The 15642-nt window shown below is 38.7% G+C and overlaps 1 protein-coding gene across 1 annotated transcript in view; it reads left to right on the top strand.

The window, feature by feature from the left end:
- Positions 1–15486, top strand: part of LOC114517333 (fibrillin-2-like) — a 29990-nt gene extending 14504 nt beyond the window's left edge. Inside the window, 52 exon segments of the mRNA XM_028537024.1 lie at positions 51–164; positions 249–362; positions 460–612; positions 705–818; positions 991–1104; positions 1215–1328; positions 1436–1681; positions 1979–2092; positions 2164–2277; positions 2354–2506; positions 2587–2700; positions 2921–3034; positions 3128–3241; positions 3346–3591; positions 3684–3797; positions 3880–3993; positions 4101–4253; positions 4339–4452; positions 4584–4697; positions 4784–4897; positions 5628–5873; positions 6067–6180; positions 6365–6478; positions 6584–6736; positions 6809–6922; positions 7074–7187; positions 7320–7433; positions 7528–7773; positions 7951–8064; positions 8145–8258; positions 8457–8609; positions 8719–8832; positions 9020–9133; positions 9223–9336; positions 9445–9594; positions 9926–10039; positions 10152–10265; positions 10442–10555; positions 10673–10879; positions 11151–11264; positions 11443–11556; positions 12010–12123; positions 12356–12475; positions 12672–12785; positions 12969–13025; positions 13028–13081; positions 13307–13420; positions 13579–13692; positions 13976–14089; positions 14208–14321; positions 14649–14875; positions 15145–15486. Coding sequence (XP_028392825.1) covers positions 51–164; positions 249–362; positions 460–612; positions 705–818; positions 991–1104; positions 1215–1328; positions 1436–1681; positions 1979–2092; positions 2164–2277; positions 2354–2506; positions 2587–2700; positions 2921–3034; positions 3128–3241; positions 3346–3591; positions 3684–3797; positions 3880–3993; positions 4101–4253; positions 4339–4452; positions 4584–4697; positions 4784–4897; positions 5628–5873; positions 6067–6180; positions 6365–6478; positions 6584–6736; positions 6809–6922; positions 7074–7187; positions 7320–7433; positions 7528–7773; positions 7951–8064; positions 8145–8258; positions 8457–8609; positions 8719–8832; positions 9020–9133; positions 9223–9336; positions 9445–9594; positions 9926–10039; positions 10152–10265; positions 10442–10555; positions 10673–10879; positions 11151–11264; positions 11443–11556; positions 12010–12123; positions 12356–12475; positions 12672–12785; positions 12969–13025; positions 13028–13081; positions 13307–13420; positions 13579–13692; positions 13976–14089; positions 14208–14321; positions 14649–14875; positions 15145–15486 — 7010 coding nt within the window.
- Positions 15487–15642: the final 156 nt, after the last annotated feature.

The following is a 15642-nucleotide window of genomic DNA, read 5'->3' as shown; positions in this document are numbered from 1 at the left end:
TCCGCAAGGGGTGTAAAATCTAATTGTTTCCATGATTATTCTATATTTAGATATCAACGAATGTTCACCTAATCCATGTTTGAACAGTGCTAGCTGTATCGATGGAGTGAATTCTTACACATGCAAATGTTTAGCTGGTTATGATGGTAAACACTGTGAAACTGGTGAGTAAAAAAAGCTCAGTATAACCTATGAATCAGTAGTGTTGACTCATTGTTGTACCATCATTTAAATCTTTTTTTTATCAGATATCGATGATTGTGATCCAAATCCATGTTTAAATCGTGGTAAATGTGTGGATGGTGTTGACAGTTATGTTTGTGTGTGTCCAAGAGGATTTGCCGGAACAAATTGTGAAGAAAGTAAGAGACATTAGTCAAATGTTACGTTAGTCAAATTTCAGATATCATTTTTTTATACACATTCTTTAATTCTATTCATGATTTTCGATGTTTTTAGAAATCTTGGAGTGCGATAGTTCTCCATGTAAAAATGGAGGAAAATGTGTCGAAGGATCGTTTGGAAGTGGTGTCGGAAGTGGGTTGGATACGACAGAAAGTGTTTACACTTGTATGTGTCAGCCTGGATTTACTGGAAGAAACTGCGAAACCAGTAAGGAAATATTTGATTGTATTAAGTTAATTTAAGTGTGATGAGTTTCACCATGCTAAATTATTACTAATATTGTCAATTTTATCTTCCAGATATCGACGAATGCGCTTCAAAACCATGCGAGAACGGAGGTACTTGTAAAGATGGTATCAACAGCTATAAATGCTCATGTTTGCCTGGATTTGAAGGAAAGAATTGCGAAAATAGTAAGTATTCCAATGCTTAATCCTACATTCCGTAAATTTTGGGTGTAACCAAATTCCCTTCACTCTCCTCTCTACCTTCTTGACTTATGTCTTTTTTTTTCTTTCTATCGTTTCGTCTATTTAATAAAAAGGATATCGTTTTCCTAAATATGACTTTCTCTTTCGCATGCAGACATCGACGAGTGTGCTCCATTACCGTGTGCAAATGGTGGAACATGCATTGACAAAATCAACTCTTACAAATGTATTTGTGAACCTGGATATACTGGAGAGAACTGTGAAACTAGTATGTTTGTACATTTACTGCAGCATATATTACCTTTGGGCATGAATTTGAACATGCTGTAAATAATATATATTATCAGCAAGAAGATAACCAAGTATTGATATCTTTAGATATTGATGAATGCAAAAGTACACCGTGTTTGAATGGCGGTTTATGTGTGGATGGCATTGATTCTTACACGTGTAAATGTAAAGAGAATTACATGGGAGAAAATTGTGAAACAAGTAAGTTGGAAACACAGCTCCATGATGTAGTCTTGAATACCTGAGAATACGTGGTTTGTGCAACGTTTGTACAACGTGTAGTTTCTAAATTTCGTATGTCGTTTTAGGAATCAATGAATGTAACAAGATGCCGTGTCTTTTTGGTGGAAAGTGCGTGGATCTTGGAGATATGAAACGTGGCGAGCATTATTATAAATGCGATTGTAAGCCAGGATTTACTGGGGATAATTGTGAAACTAACATCAACGAATGTGATCCTTCACCATGTCTGAATGGTGGTCACTGTGTTGATGGTGTGAATGACTACACATGCAAATGTCCTGCTGGTTATACTGGAAAGGACTGCCAGACAGGTATGGTTAATACAAGATGGTCGATATTACATTAAGTTGTTAAATTCGAATTGAGGTATTGTGTGTGTTGTTGTTGAGCTGGTCCATTATGGTGCTCTGTCTGTTTGCTAAGATACTCGGTTACCCACCAATACGGAAACACGATCTGTTTTGCCGTTTATTAGGCCATAAACGATCATTCTTCTGGACCACTAAACGAACCTAAAGTCATTCAGTTGGCTGCTTAATTTTGTGTGTATAAAGTTGAAATGAGTTTTGATGTTGCAAGCTTGCAGTATTATTATTCGTTATTTATAGATATCAACGAATGTTCACCCAATCCATGTTTAAACAGTGCTATTTGTATTGATGGAGTTAATTCTTACACATGCAAATGTTTGCCTGGTTACAAGGGGAAGCATTGTGAAACTGGTGAGTTTTATTGCACGTTCAGTTCTACCCCAATTGGAACTCTACTAAACTCTCGCTTTTTCGTATTCAAGATGTCAACGATTGTGATCCAAATCCATGTTTGAATCACGGAAGATGTATGGATGGTGTCGACAGCTACGACTGCATGTGTCCAAGGGGATTTGCCGGACCAAATTGTGAAAAAAGTAAGGAAAGATGAATTTGTAACGTCGATCAAATCTCATACAGATTTTGTTAACATTTCAACTTTAACTTTTTTAGAAATCTTGGAGTGTGATAGTTCTCCATGTAAAAATGGAGGAAAATGTGTTGAAGGGTCGTTTGGAAGTGGTGTAGGAAGTGGATTGGACACGACAGAAAGCGCTTACACTTGTATTTGTAAAGCTGGATTTGCTGGAAAGAACTGTGAAACTAGTAAGGATTGTACTTTTTCATCGATTTCATTGGGTTGGTTGGTTAAAATCTAGCCAATTTTTCTGATTTTCCTCTTTCAGATATTGATGAATGTGCCTCTAAACCGTGTCAGAACGGTGGGTCTTGTAAAGATGGTATCAACAGTTATACGTGTAGCTGTGAGCCAGGATTTAATGGAAAGAACTGTGAAAACAGTGAGTACATTTTCTTTCAAATTTTGCTTTCTGTTTTAGTTCATTTTAAATGCTGTACATGAACTCTGTTTTTATATACTCCTCTTCTTCATATGTGTCCGTCTTTACTCCTTAAATGCCATCATGATCCTCTCCATTCTTTCCGATTTTCTTCCACTGCTATATCTTCAGTTAAGAAAAGGTTAATATGGATTATCGCGTTTGCCCTTTTTTTTGACAGACATCAACGAGTGTGCTCCACAACCGTGTGCCAATGGCGGAACTTGTATTGACAAAATAAACTCTTACAAATGTGTTTGCAAACCTGGATATACTGGCGAAAACTGCGAAACCGGTACGATGGTAGTTTTTAAAGATCCTAAATTTAGATTCAGGGAATCTAATTCGGTATACAAATGCATTCATATTATGTTTCATATCTTTTCAGATATCGATGACTGTAAGAATAAGCCTTGTATGGGAAATGGTGTTTGTGTGGACGGCGTTGATTCGTACAAGTGTAATTGCAAAGAGAACTACATCGGGTCGAATTGTGAAACAAGTACGTTCTAGGTTGTTGCTTTAGAAAGGTGCTTCACCTCAGTTGTTTTGAGAGATTACATCCGTAGACTCCATTTGGTTGATAGTTCTAAATCTTTAATTCAGGAATCAACGAATGTGACAAGATGCCTTGTCTTAATGGTGGAAAATGTGTGGATCTTGGCGATGTGAAAATTGGCGAGCATTACTATAAATGTGTCTGTAAGCCAGGATTTGCCGGGAAGAATTGTGAAACCAACATCAACGAATGTGATCCTTCACCATGTCTGAATGGTGGTCACTGTGTTGATGGTGTGAATGACTACACATGTAAATGTCTTGCTGGTTATACTGGCAAGGACTGTGGGACAGGTATAGTTATGAAATGGTCATAAAACACAGCATAATGAAGGATCCGCAAGGGGTGAAACATTTAATTGTGTCCATGATTATTCTATATTTAGATATCAACGAATGTTCACCTAATCCATGTTTAAACAGTGCTAGCTGTATCGATGGAGTGAATTCTTACACATGCAAATGTTTAGCTGGTTATGAGGGTAAACACTGTGAAACTGGTGAGTATAGAAAATTACAAACATAATCAGTTTAAGCTATGAATCAGTAGTGTTAACTCATCGTTTAAATCCTTTTTATCAGATGTCGATGATTGCGATCCAAATCCATGTTTAAATCGTGGTAAATGTGTGGATGGTGTTGACAGTTACGTTTGTGTGTGTCCAAGAGGATTTGCCGGAACAAATTGCGAAGAGAGTAAGAGTTTACACAATTTTGCTTAAATCGTGTTTAATTAAAAAAACTTGTACGAAAAGATTATAGGAGTCCTGTGATAGTTCATTAATGATCTCAAACGTTTTTAGAAATCTTGGAGTGTGATAGTTCTCCATGTAAAAATGGAGGAAAATGTGTCGAAGGATCGTTTGGAAGTGGTGTCGGAAGTGGGTTGGATACGACAGAAAGTGTTTACACTTGCATGTGTCAGCCTGGATTTACTGGAAGAAACTGCGAAACCAGTAAGGATTGTTCGCTTATAAGCCTGACCCTGAGGGATGACGTTAGAGTTGCTAAAATTAATAAATGTTCGCCATTTTCTTCCAGATATCGACGAATGCGCTTCAAAACCGTGCGAGAACGGAGGTTCTTGCAAAGATGGTATCAACAGCTATAAATGTACATGCTTACCTGGATTTGATGGAAAGAATTGTGAAAACAGTGAGTGAATATTTTCGACGTTTTTCTGCAAGGCATTTTTTCTAACTTTTTATACCTTTCATTCTATTTGTTGTTTTCCTAATTTTTCTTACCAAGATTTCTCAATTTTGCTTTTCATTCCTCTGTTGCAGACATTGACGAGTGTGCTCCACTGCCGTGTGTCAATGATGGAACATGCATTGACAAGATCAACTCTTACAAATGTGTTTGCAAACCTGGTTACACCGGTGAAAACTGCGAAACTAGTATGTTTATCCATTTATCGATTGGTTATGTTCTGATATTTGAGCTCTTAGCTGATAGATTTGCTAACTAACATTCCTTTCTTAAGACATTGATGAGTGTAAAAGCACACCGTGTTTGAATGGCGGTTTCTGTGTGGATGGCATTAATTCCTACACGTGTAAATGTAAAGAAAATTACATCGGAGAAAATTGTGAAACAAGTAAGTTTGTGTGAAAATGAGGCAGTGCTGCATGTCCATGTACAGGGACCGCGGAGCAGGGTGGCTCGTTGGGCTTTAGCCCCACCAATAATTTTTCCGTAATTAGTCTTCGAATATTTTTTAGTTCGCTCAAATTTACAAGCAATACAAGCGCCAAAATGCTGGAAACTTTACATAGGGCAAGCATTTGACCATTAAAACAGCGTGGTTATCCATTTCAAAAAATTTGACATCATAACCAAAGCATGGTTATATTGTTTAATGTTTGTTATGAACGCCAAACATGCTGGAAACGTTACATAGGACAAGCATTTGACCATTAAAACAGCGTGGTTATCCATTTCAAAAAATTTGACTTCATAACTAAAGCATGGTTATATTGTTTAATGTTTGTATATGAGCGCCAAACATGCTGGAAACTTTACATAGGACAAGCATTTGACCATTAAAACAGCGTGGTTATCCATATCAAAATATTGGACATCATAACCAAAGCAAGGTTATATTGTTTATGTTTGTTATGAGCGCCAAACATGCTGGAAACTTTACATACTATCTATTATTTTCCATTAATCCTTAAACTGAGAGGCATTTGCGGCGATTTCAGAGACCTATATTTCAAAATTTTCCCGAACTCTCCTAGCAGGCGCGCGGTTCCGAGCCCCAGGAATACGAAAAACGTCCCTGATGTAGTACATATGTGGTTTATAAAATTTCTCATTCAATTCAGGAATCAACGAATGTGATGACATGCCTTGTCTCAATGGCGGAAAATGTGTGGATCTTGGAGATGTGAAACATGGCGAGCATTATTATAAATGTGATTGCAAGCCAGGATTTACTGGAAAGAATTGTGAGACTAATATCGATGATTGCGATCCTTCACCATGTCTGAATGGTGGTCGCTGTGTTGATGGTGTGAATGACTACACGTGTAAATGTCCTGCTGGTTATACTGGAAAGAAGTGCGAGACAGGTATGGTTAAGACGAAAGCCATGCACTAAGATTATACAGTCAGGCTTGAGCAGTTGAGCCATCTCAGCTTTGTAAAGTCATCAGAGCTGAACCATTATAAGTTATAGTCAATGCTGGTATAAATTTGGCGAGCTTTTGAGTCTGAAGACTGTGTTTTATAGGCTGAAATATATCATGGATTAAATGATTTTAGATATCGACGATTGTTCACCTAATCGCTGCCTAAACAGTGCTACCTGTATTGACGGAGTCAATTCTTACACATGCAAGTGTTTAGCCGGTTATATTGGTAAACATTGTGAAATTGGTAAGTATACAGATAGGCTCAGTCGAATTTATTAATCTGTAATTGTTGACTACCGTAATTGTAATTGTAATTGCAGTTATTGTGCTACCATTTTTTTAAAAAGTTTATCGTTCTTTAGTAGTTTAATTTATGAGTCTCTGTTATGCTTTCAACCATTTTCTACATCAAATTTCGTTTTTTCCAGATGTTGATGACTGCGACCCCAATCCATGTTTGCATCATGGTAAATGTGTTGACGGTGTCGACAGTTACTCTTGCAAATGTCCAAGAGGATATGCTGGTACAAACTGTGAAAAAAGTACGTTCCATCGAACTTCTTCTGTATACCAAAATAAAAAACTTCAGCAAAACTTTAGGTATGGCATCCTTGTTCTATATGCATTTGATTTTGTAATTTTTTTAGAAATCCTGGAGTGTGATGGTTCTCCATGTAAAAATGGAGGAAAATGTGTTGAAGGATCGTTTGGAAGTGGTGTCGGAAGTGGGTTAGATACGACAGAAAGCGCTTACACTTGTATGTGTCAGCCTGGATTTGCTGGAAAGAACTGTGAAACCAGTAAGAATTGGGTTGGTTGATCTTAATTTGAATGACCGAGTTGGATTCAGTATTTACTTATTCGTTTTCTAGATATCGACGAATGCGCTTCTAAACCATGCGAGAACGGAGGTACTTGTAAAGATGGTATCAACATCTATAAATGTACATGTTTGCCTGGATTTGATGGAAAGAACTGTGAAAACAGTAAGTGAATGTTCTTCCTTCGCTTTTGCTCACATTTATTAATTGTTTCACTCACCATATCTTCTTAAAATACGTACTTTTTATAACTCCAGTCACAGCTGTCTACTTCTCACAACCCTCTTACACTTTTGTTATCATTTTATTATCTCAGACATCAATGAATGTGCTCCATTACCGTGTGTAAACGGTGGCAAATGTATTGACAAAATCAACTCCTACAAATGTTCCTGTAAACCTGGATATACTGGAGAGAACTGCGAAACTAGTACGTTTGTGCAATTTCGTTTTTTTTCCGCCTTTATCTATCCATGCAATTTATCCATCCAATTGGCAATTTGTCAACTGAACTAACTAGAAACAGCTAAACTCTACTAAAACGAAACATTCACCTCTTTAGACATCGATGAATGTAAAAGTAGACCGTGTTTGAATGGCGGTTTATGTGTGGATGGCATTAATTCCTACACGTGTAAATGTAGAGAAAATTACATCGGAGAAAATTGTGAAACAAGTAAGTTTGTGTGGCAATGAGGCAGTCCTTTGTGTATGTAGTGCTGTTTGTACAGTGCCCAGTTAGTTTATAAAATTTTTCGTTTGACTTATAGGGATCAACGAATGTGACGAGATGCCATGTCTTAATGGTGGAAAATGTGTGGATCTTGGAGATGTGAAACATGGCAAGCATTATTATAAATGTGTCTGTAAGCCAGGATTTGTTGGGAAGAATTGTGAAACAAATGTCGATGAATGCGATCCTTCACCGTGTCTGAATGGTGGCAAGTGTGTGGATGGTGTGAATGATTACACATGCAACTGTCCTGCTGGTTACGAGGGAAAAGACTGTGAGACAGGCAAGTTGAACATAGATTGTCTTTTTGCTTACGTTCATGTAAAGAACATTAAAGAATCAAGCTACTGAGTAGCTTATCCTTTGAACAGCCAGGTATTGAAGTGTTTGGAGGAAATTGGGTAGTGAAGTGTTCCTTGAAAGTTAAATAAAAGGGAATAAATAAGTATTTGTTCTTTAGATATTGACGAGTGCTCGCCCAATCCATGTTTGAATAGTGTCAGTTGTATTGATGGAGTGAATTCTTACACATGTAAATGTTTACCTGGTTATGTTGGAAAACATTGCGAGACTGGTAAGTTGTAGTAAAATATTCTTTGTCTGTCTTCGGTTGTTGCATCTTTACCAAGCACCTTGCTCGTTCTTTCATTCCAGACGTTGATGATTGCGACCCCAATCCGTGTTTGAGAAATGGCAAATGTGTTGATGGTGTTGACAGCTACGTCTGCAATTGTCCAAGAGGTTACGCTGGAACAAACTGTGAAGAGAGTAAGATTGTTAAATTGTGGTAAAATAAACCAACCAAATAACAATAGATTTTACGGACTCTAGTTAAGCGTTTTTTTGTTTTTCGTAATAGCTAAAAGTAGGGAAATGTGGTAAATGTGATATAAAACTGTTAAAATGTAATCTATTTTGTCCAAGGGTTGACCATAAAACGATTTCCTAATTTTTTAATGTTTTTAGAAATCTTGGAGTGTGATAGTTCTCCATGTAAAAATGGAGGGAAATGTGTCGAAGGATCGTTTGGAAGTGGTGTAGGAAGTGGGTTGGACACGACAGAAAGTGTTTACACTTGTATGTGTCGGCCCGGATTTACTGGAAGAAACTGCGAAACCAGTAAGTTAATAGTCCTATTGTCTCTCCATAGTAACTTTGATAAGGGCAACTGTATTGATCTTACATATGGTTATTATTCACAACCATTCACAGCCTCGTTTCCCCATAGATATCGATGAATGCGCGTCTAAACCATGCATCAACGGCGGTTCTTGTAAAGACGGCATCAACAGCTATAAATGTACTTGCCAACCTGGATTTGATGGAAAGAACTGTGAAAATAGTAAGTTTCCTTGTTGTCTCGTAATGAAAGGGACCTATGACTGGAAATTTGGACACGTTTTGAATCTTTTCGTTGGACAATTCAAAACTTTCGATAGGGTTGAATTCATCTGACAGAGGGCTATTGGCTTGAGTAATTATCAAAGAGCGAATTAGTGGTTAATTTGGGGATGTTTTCTTTTTTCAAGATATTGATGATTGCGATCCTAACCCATGTGAAAATGACGGGAGTTGCCTCGACAGGATTAACGGTTTTAAATGTTCTTGTAAAGCTGGATTTACTGGCACAAACTGTGAAACAGGTAGAACAATCATCAACTTTATATGTTGTCACATTTCACACTGGATAACAAAGGTTCAAAACTTGCTTATGTAAATAAAATTTTTCTAGACATCGATGAATGTAAATCACAACCATGTTTGAACGATGGCGTGTGCGTTGATCACGTGAACTCTTACTCGTGTAAATGCAAACGAGGCTTCGCGGGAACGAACTGTGAGAAAGGTAAGCAGTATTTTTTGAGTCGGTTTCTACACCTTGCTCCTTTTGGATGCCAAACAGCTGCTGTTAACTCACTATTTTTCTTCTTGTTTCATTCGTTGTCTTGCCTAGAAATCAACGAATGCGACAACTTGCCGTGTATGAATGGTGGCAAATGTGTTCATCGTATCCACGATCTTCAAGTGACGGACCTTGATCCAAAGTCCCGGGCATTCAAGTGCACATGTCCGGCCGGATACACTGGAGACCTTTGTGAAATAAGTAAGAAACCGACCTTCAAGAATCACACAATTCCATATAGTTTGTAAACATGGCGAAGAAGAACTTTGGAATCGCGGGTTATCGCTTAGGATTCCTTGCTCTTTGAGTGGGAAGAGGGGACGGGGGGGCTGTGACATTTCGCTACTCTTTTAGTTCGACTTTTTTGTTAACTTTTATTGCCCTGCTGTTAGTGTGTACCTCAGAGAACCGTCTTTGTTATAGTTTTGGCAATACACCTTAGCGCTGGGGAAGAATATTTGTGTTTGATAACAGTATAGTATAACATTGTGTTACTGAGCCCATCTATATCAACAAACGTTTGTCTCCTTAGATATCAATGAATGTGCGCCAAAACCATGTCTTAACGGCGGCACCTGTGTTGATGGAATCGATTCGTACACCTGCAAATGCCGAAAGGGTTTTATGGGCAAGAACTGTGAAACAAGTAAGTTGATGAGTATATTCAATTTGCAAGTTTTATTATTTCCCAAAGAGCTTTACTCCTGTCTTGAGCTGTCCAGCATAATTTTTACTTTAAATAATCGTCTTTCGTGCAGATATCGACGAGTGTGCGAGCCAGCCGTGTGAAAATGATGGTCGTTGTGAAGATGGTGTGAACTCCTATACGTGTCATTGTGAACCAGGCTACACTGGAATGCGCTGTGAAAAAGGTAGACAAAACTGTTCGATAACCATTGCTTCTATACCTAAATCTCTTTCATACGCTGGCTTCAGATATTGGGAACCCGAATGATGAAGCTTGAATTTATTAGCTAATAAGACTGAGCGAACGTGTAAAGTTCTAGTTGGTACCACGAAAGATTATAACTTTTCAATCATTTTTTAGACATCAACGATTGCAAACCGTTACCCTGTCTCAATGGTGGCACTTGTGTCGACGGTGTGAATTCCTACACTTGCAAATGCCCGAAGAAGTATGCCGGCAAAAACTGTGAAAAGAGTAAGTGTGAAAAGCTCGAATACTTAATTTGATGGTCATGCCGATAGAAACATCGGTTTGTTTCCATAGAAAGGCCAGTTTGCAACTACATCTACAACGAATGTTGGCATTTTTTAGGGATAAGCGAGTGCTTGGTGAACCCTTGTCTTAATGGTGGTGTTTGCGAAGATGTTGACCCTACGATGTCCGGAAGTGGAGCCAGTGGGGATGGTAAGATTGGCATTGGTGGCAGCGGTGATGAAGGTGCACTCATAACGGACAACAGTGGTCTATGGTACAAGTGCGATTGTCCTGAAGGTTACACTGGAAAAAACTGTGAAATAAGTAAGTACTGGTCATTGTTATTTGTCGAATGAGTCTCTTGTTATTAAAGTATCTTGTATCTTGAGTATCTTGTTGTTAAAAGTCCTTGTTTCTCATTCCCCAATAGCATTAAAAACAATAGATAATTCATTTAGTTGGAATGCTTCATTATCTATTGTTGTTAATGCATTCAGGTCATGAGAAGAGCGTGGTCTGAGACTCAGCAATGAAATATGTTTTTCTTCCCAGACTCCCAGCACAAGGTTTCTTAACACTAGCATTTTTTCTTCAGATATCAACGAGTGTTCTCCTGATCCTTGTAAGAACGCTGCAAAATGTATTGATGGTGTGAATTCGTATAAATGCGAATGCCGCCCAGGTTATCGAGGAAAGAACTGTGAGGAAGGTTTGTATCTGCCGTTATACTACATGTAATCTTTCGACTATTTGTAAGCAAGATACACTTGTTCAAATGTTGAAGAGTTTTATGCATAGGGCAAAGCTTTACGTCAAACGACTAGGATTTCTCATGATTGATTTGGGCAAATAATTTAATTAGATGATGAGTGTGTGTCTGTTTGCAGATATCGACGAGTGTGCCTCGACTCCGTGTGAGAATGATGCGACATGTGATGATGGTGTGAACTCTTATACATGCGAGTGTAAAGATGGTTACTCTGGGAAGAACTGTGAAACAGGTGAGTTTCTATGTACTTTATATATTCGTTCATAAGGACACCTCTAGATACATATGAATATGACAGCACGGTGCGAAAGACAATGAGGAATTTGTTGTTTGTCGCAAAATATCAAATATAAGCTTCGCTGATTCGACCATTAAGATATTGGGATACTCTAATTGTTCCTATGTTGTATTATACATAGTGCTCATGCATTGTTTTGTTTCACACTATTCAATGTTAAATGTAAAAGCACATCGACTTGTGAGTCCACATTCGACTTGTGAGTCCACATTCGACTTGTGAGTCCACATTCGACTTGGGACATTGATTTTTCTTTGCAGTATCAGATATTAATCTCCTTTGTGCGCGAGAAGCTGGTTCTTTCGTATTTCGAGGGCGATCCAGTAATAATAGTACATCTTGGTATTTCTTCTCTAATAATAGTACATCTTGGTATTTCTTCTCTAGACATTGATGACTGTTCGCCCAATCCTTGTAAACATGGCGGTGTTTGTGTCGATCGTGTAAACTCGTATGAATGTAAATGCCCGAAAGGATATGCTGGTGATAACTGTGAAATAAGTAAGCTTGATTCATTTGATGTCAACAAGTTAAGGGCCTATATACTTACTTACATAAGGCGCGTTCCCCCAAGAATCTTTTGTCTGCCACCAAATGAATCTGTATGAATCATCTCTTGACATGCATGAGTTAGACATGATAATTTAATGCAAGTATAGAATCTTTTTGCTGGCATATTATTTTTGTACTTCACTTTGACAACCATATAACTGGATTGCTGTGTTTATCATAGAGATCAGTGAGTGTAAATCGACCCCATGTATCAACGGTGGTACGTGCGAGGATCTTCATCATGGCACTGACTATAGGTGCATCTGCAAACCAGGGTTTACCGGAAAGAACTGTGATATAGGTAGGTTACTTGATGCCTTGTGAAGGATTCCAGTTGGTTTTACTCTAACTTGTCCACTCATCACGCATGACAACTGCCAGCTGTCTTGCAAGACAAGCTCCCCACCGACAGTTGGCTACGAGGCCGATTCCAGTAGATAGTGAAATTTTTACTCCGCTTCGTGTTCCGCTTTGCTAATCCAATCTTTTCTTTGCAGACATCGATGAATGCAAAACTAAACCATGCAAGAATGGTGCCGAATGTGTGGATCAGATTAATTCTTACAAATGCAAATGTCCGCCCGGATTCATTGGAGAAAATTGCGAGAAAAGTAAGAAAAGGACCTTTTATTATATTCGACCAACAACAAGGATGACGCTTTGAAGAACTGATTTCTGCCAATTAATTTGTTCAATCATCAGCAAGGAACTGGAAATTCCATGCCCAAACACGGATTTTGAACAGTTTCAGTGTATTTTCATGAGAATAATTATTTTTGTTCCTACCATTTTAGATGTAGACGAATGCGTTTCTCGACCTTGTAAAAATGGTGCTAAATGTATCGATAAAGTGAAGCGTACGAATGCCTTTGCGTGCCAGGATTCACTGGAAAGCACTGTGAAAAAGGTAAGCTGTACTTGATGCACTATTCATTTTGAACCAGTGGCACCTACGGGATGGCCGGGATGAGCAATTTGCCCAGGATAAAAAATGGGCCGTAGAACACCATTCCTGCAGACCCTGAATCCCTCATATTCACATGCCCCCTCTTATTGAATCTCATCCTCATTTGGTTTGGCTTATCCATGAATGCAAAACTGTACTTTCAAAGTCAATCATTCTCCTTCACAGACATCGACGATTGTGCTGGCAAGCAGTGCGAGCCTAACGGAAAGTGTATTGATGGCGTGAACAATTACACATGTGAATGTAATCCTGGTTACTCTGGAAAACATTGTGAAAAAAGTAAGTTCATTCTCCCAGAAATTATCGATAAAATTGTATTGCCATCATCAGTTGTTCAAAATTTTTAATAAACTTCGTATACGGTGTGGTCTTTCAAAACGACCGACGAGGTTTTAATATTTTTACCAGCCTAACCGAATATTTTATTTTGCCGACAGATATCGACGATTGCGAAAGCTCTCCATGTTTGAACGGGGCAACCTGTGTGGATGGAATCAATTCGTACACTTGCCAATGCCCTAAAGGTTACAAGGGGAAAAACTGTGAGAAAGGTAAAGGGTATAGTCTCTCCCCTACAGTAGGTGGGAGCTTTCCTCTTGAAATTATTTACTCGTCTTCTATCTGTTCTCCTGCCCCCATCCCAATGTCTTTCACCTCGCTCCTCCCTGTCACCTACCCCTGTATCACTCCCTCCTTCCGAACTCCATTTCCTGTCTGCACCCCCACCTTTACCCCCCCCCCTTCCCTCACCTTGTACTTTTTTCAATTCACCTGTCCCATCGTCTGTGTGCTAAACATGCTCTTACTAAATCCTTCAACACTTTTCTCATGAAGATATTGACGAATGCAAATCATCTCCGTGTCAAAATGAAGCAGTCTGCGAAGACAAAGTGAACAACTACACCTGCAAGTGTAAGCCTGGTTTTAAGGGAAAGAATTGCGAAACAGGTGGGTTAAATTTTTGCGGGCGTATGATTACCATGGACCATTGAACGCAATGCCAACACTGAATGCCAACGCACGAAGATTATTAATCCCTCCATTAACGATGACTACTTTATTTCAGATATCAATGAATGCGAATCGACGCCATGTTTGAACGGTGGTTTATGTGTTGACCAAGTGAATTCGTATAAATGCAACTGTACCTCACGGTACACGGGAAAAACTTGTGAAGTTGGTACGTTTAACGTTTTCCCACATGCCTTGCATCTATACTTTAGCTTGCCTAATTCAGATCAGCTGTTATCAGTATGCTTTGAGCGACAATCTATACAATGAAAACATTGTTGACAAGCCTACTATAAGCCTGTTGCAGTCATATCTAGTTGTTGGCAAGATGCAGGGTCTGACGTTTTTTCATGTGCTGTTTCTATAGAGAAAGACTCCATTTTTTTATTTTTTTGCTATAATCACAAAGGTGTTTTTTTGAGGTGTGAATTTTGAGTAGTATTTTATGTCGTTATTTCAAATTCTTTTATCTTTATTTGCGGTCTCGTATGCTCAGAGGTGTGTGGTAAACGTGTCGAACTTGGCTTCTTGCTGGACGGTTCTGAAAGCATCAACACTCCTAATAAAACCAACTTTAAAAAGTCCTTGGAGTTCGTAAAGAGCATCGTCAACACTTTCCGTCTCTCTCAGACCGAGGTTCGAGTTGGATTGGTCGTCTTTAGTACAGATGTGAACACCATCTTCAAGTTTGCTAAATATGGCGATAAGGAAAGCATAGGAAAGGTATTTACCATAACCAGACGCTTCACAAGTTGTTCACAAGCATACTCAGGGATTTTTTTAAATATATATCTTCTCAAAACAGACACGCATTTTAGGAGTAGTTCGATGCGAAAAATTAGATTGGATAATATATATTGAAAAAATAAGATTCATGCATGATGTTCTTCCTGGCAGTAGTGTGGTTTTACTAATATGCGCCTTGCCTAGATCAGAAATGATTCTGACATGCAATTTGTCCATTTCACAAACTACTGAAACATTGTTTTCAGGCCATCGATTCGGTGAAATACCCATCACAAGGAACCTTGCTAGGCAAGGGATTGCGAGGGGTAAAAGCGGATCTGTATTCTCATGCAAGACCCGGTGTCCCGCGTATCCTGGTTATCCTCACCGATGGCAAGTCGAAAGACAATGTCACAGGCGCGGCCAAAGCTCTGCACGATATGAATGTACGCGTGATGGCTGTCGGGATAGGTCCATATTTGGACGTGAAGCAACTGAATGCTGTTGCCAGCGGACCAAAGCAAGAGCACGTGTTTACTGCGGGTGGTTTTAATTCGCTTGGGAAAGTCGTGAAAAAGGTGGAGAAGGAAATATGTAAAGGTAAGTAGATTGAAATTTGTGCATTTTTGTTGTGTGCATTGTGTTTGTGATGAAGTAACTGATCACAGAACTTTGGAGTTATAGTTCCTTAATGATTGAGGCTTAGAACAACTTCTCACGAGAGAGTAGATTAGCTCTTCACATCCTTGTTCAAATCAGTTGTG

Source organism: Dendronephthya gigantea, unplaced genomic scaffold, assembly GCF_004324835.1.
Source record: "Dendronephthya gigantea isolate DGI-Jeju-01 unplaced genomic scaffold, DenGig_1.0 000007F, whole genome shotgun sequence".
NCBI classification, from domain to species: domain Eukaryota; kingdom Metazoa; phylum Cnidaria; class Anthozoa; order Malacalcyonacea; family Nephtheidae; genus Dendronephthya; species Dendronephthya gigantea.
This window is presented reverse-complemented; position numbering and strand designations above follow the sequence as displayed.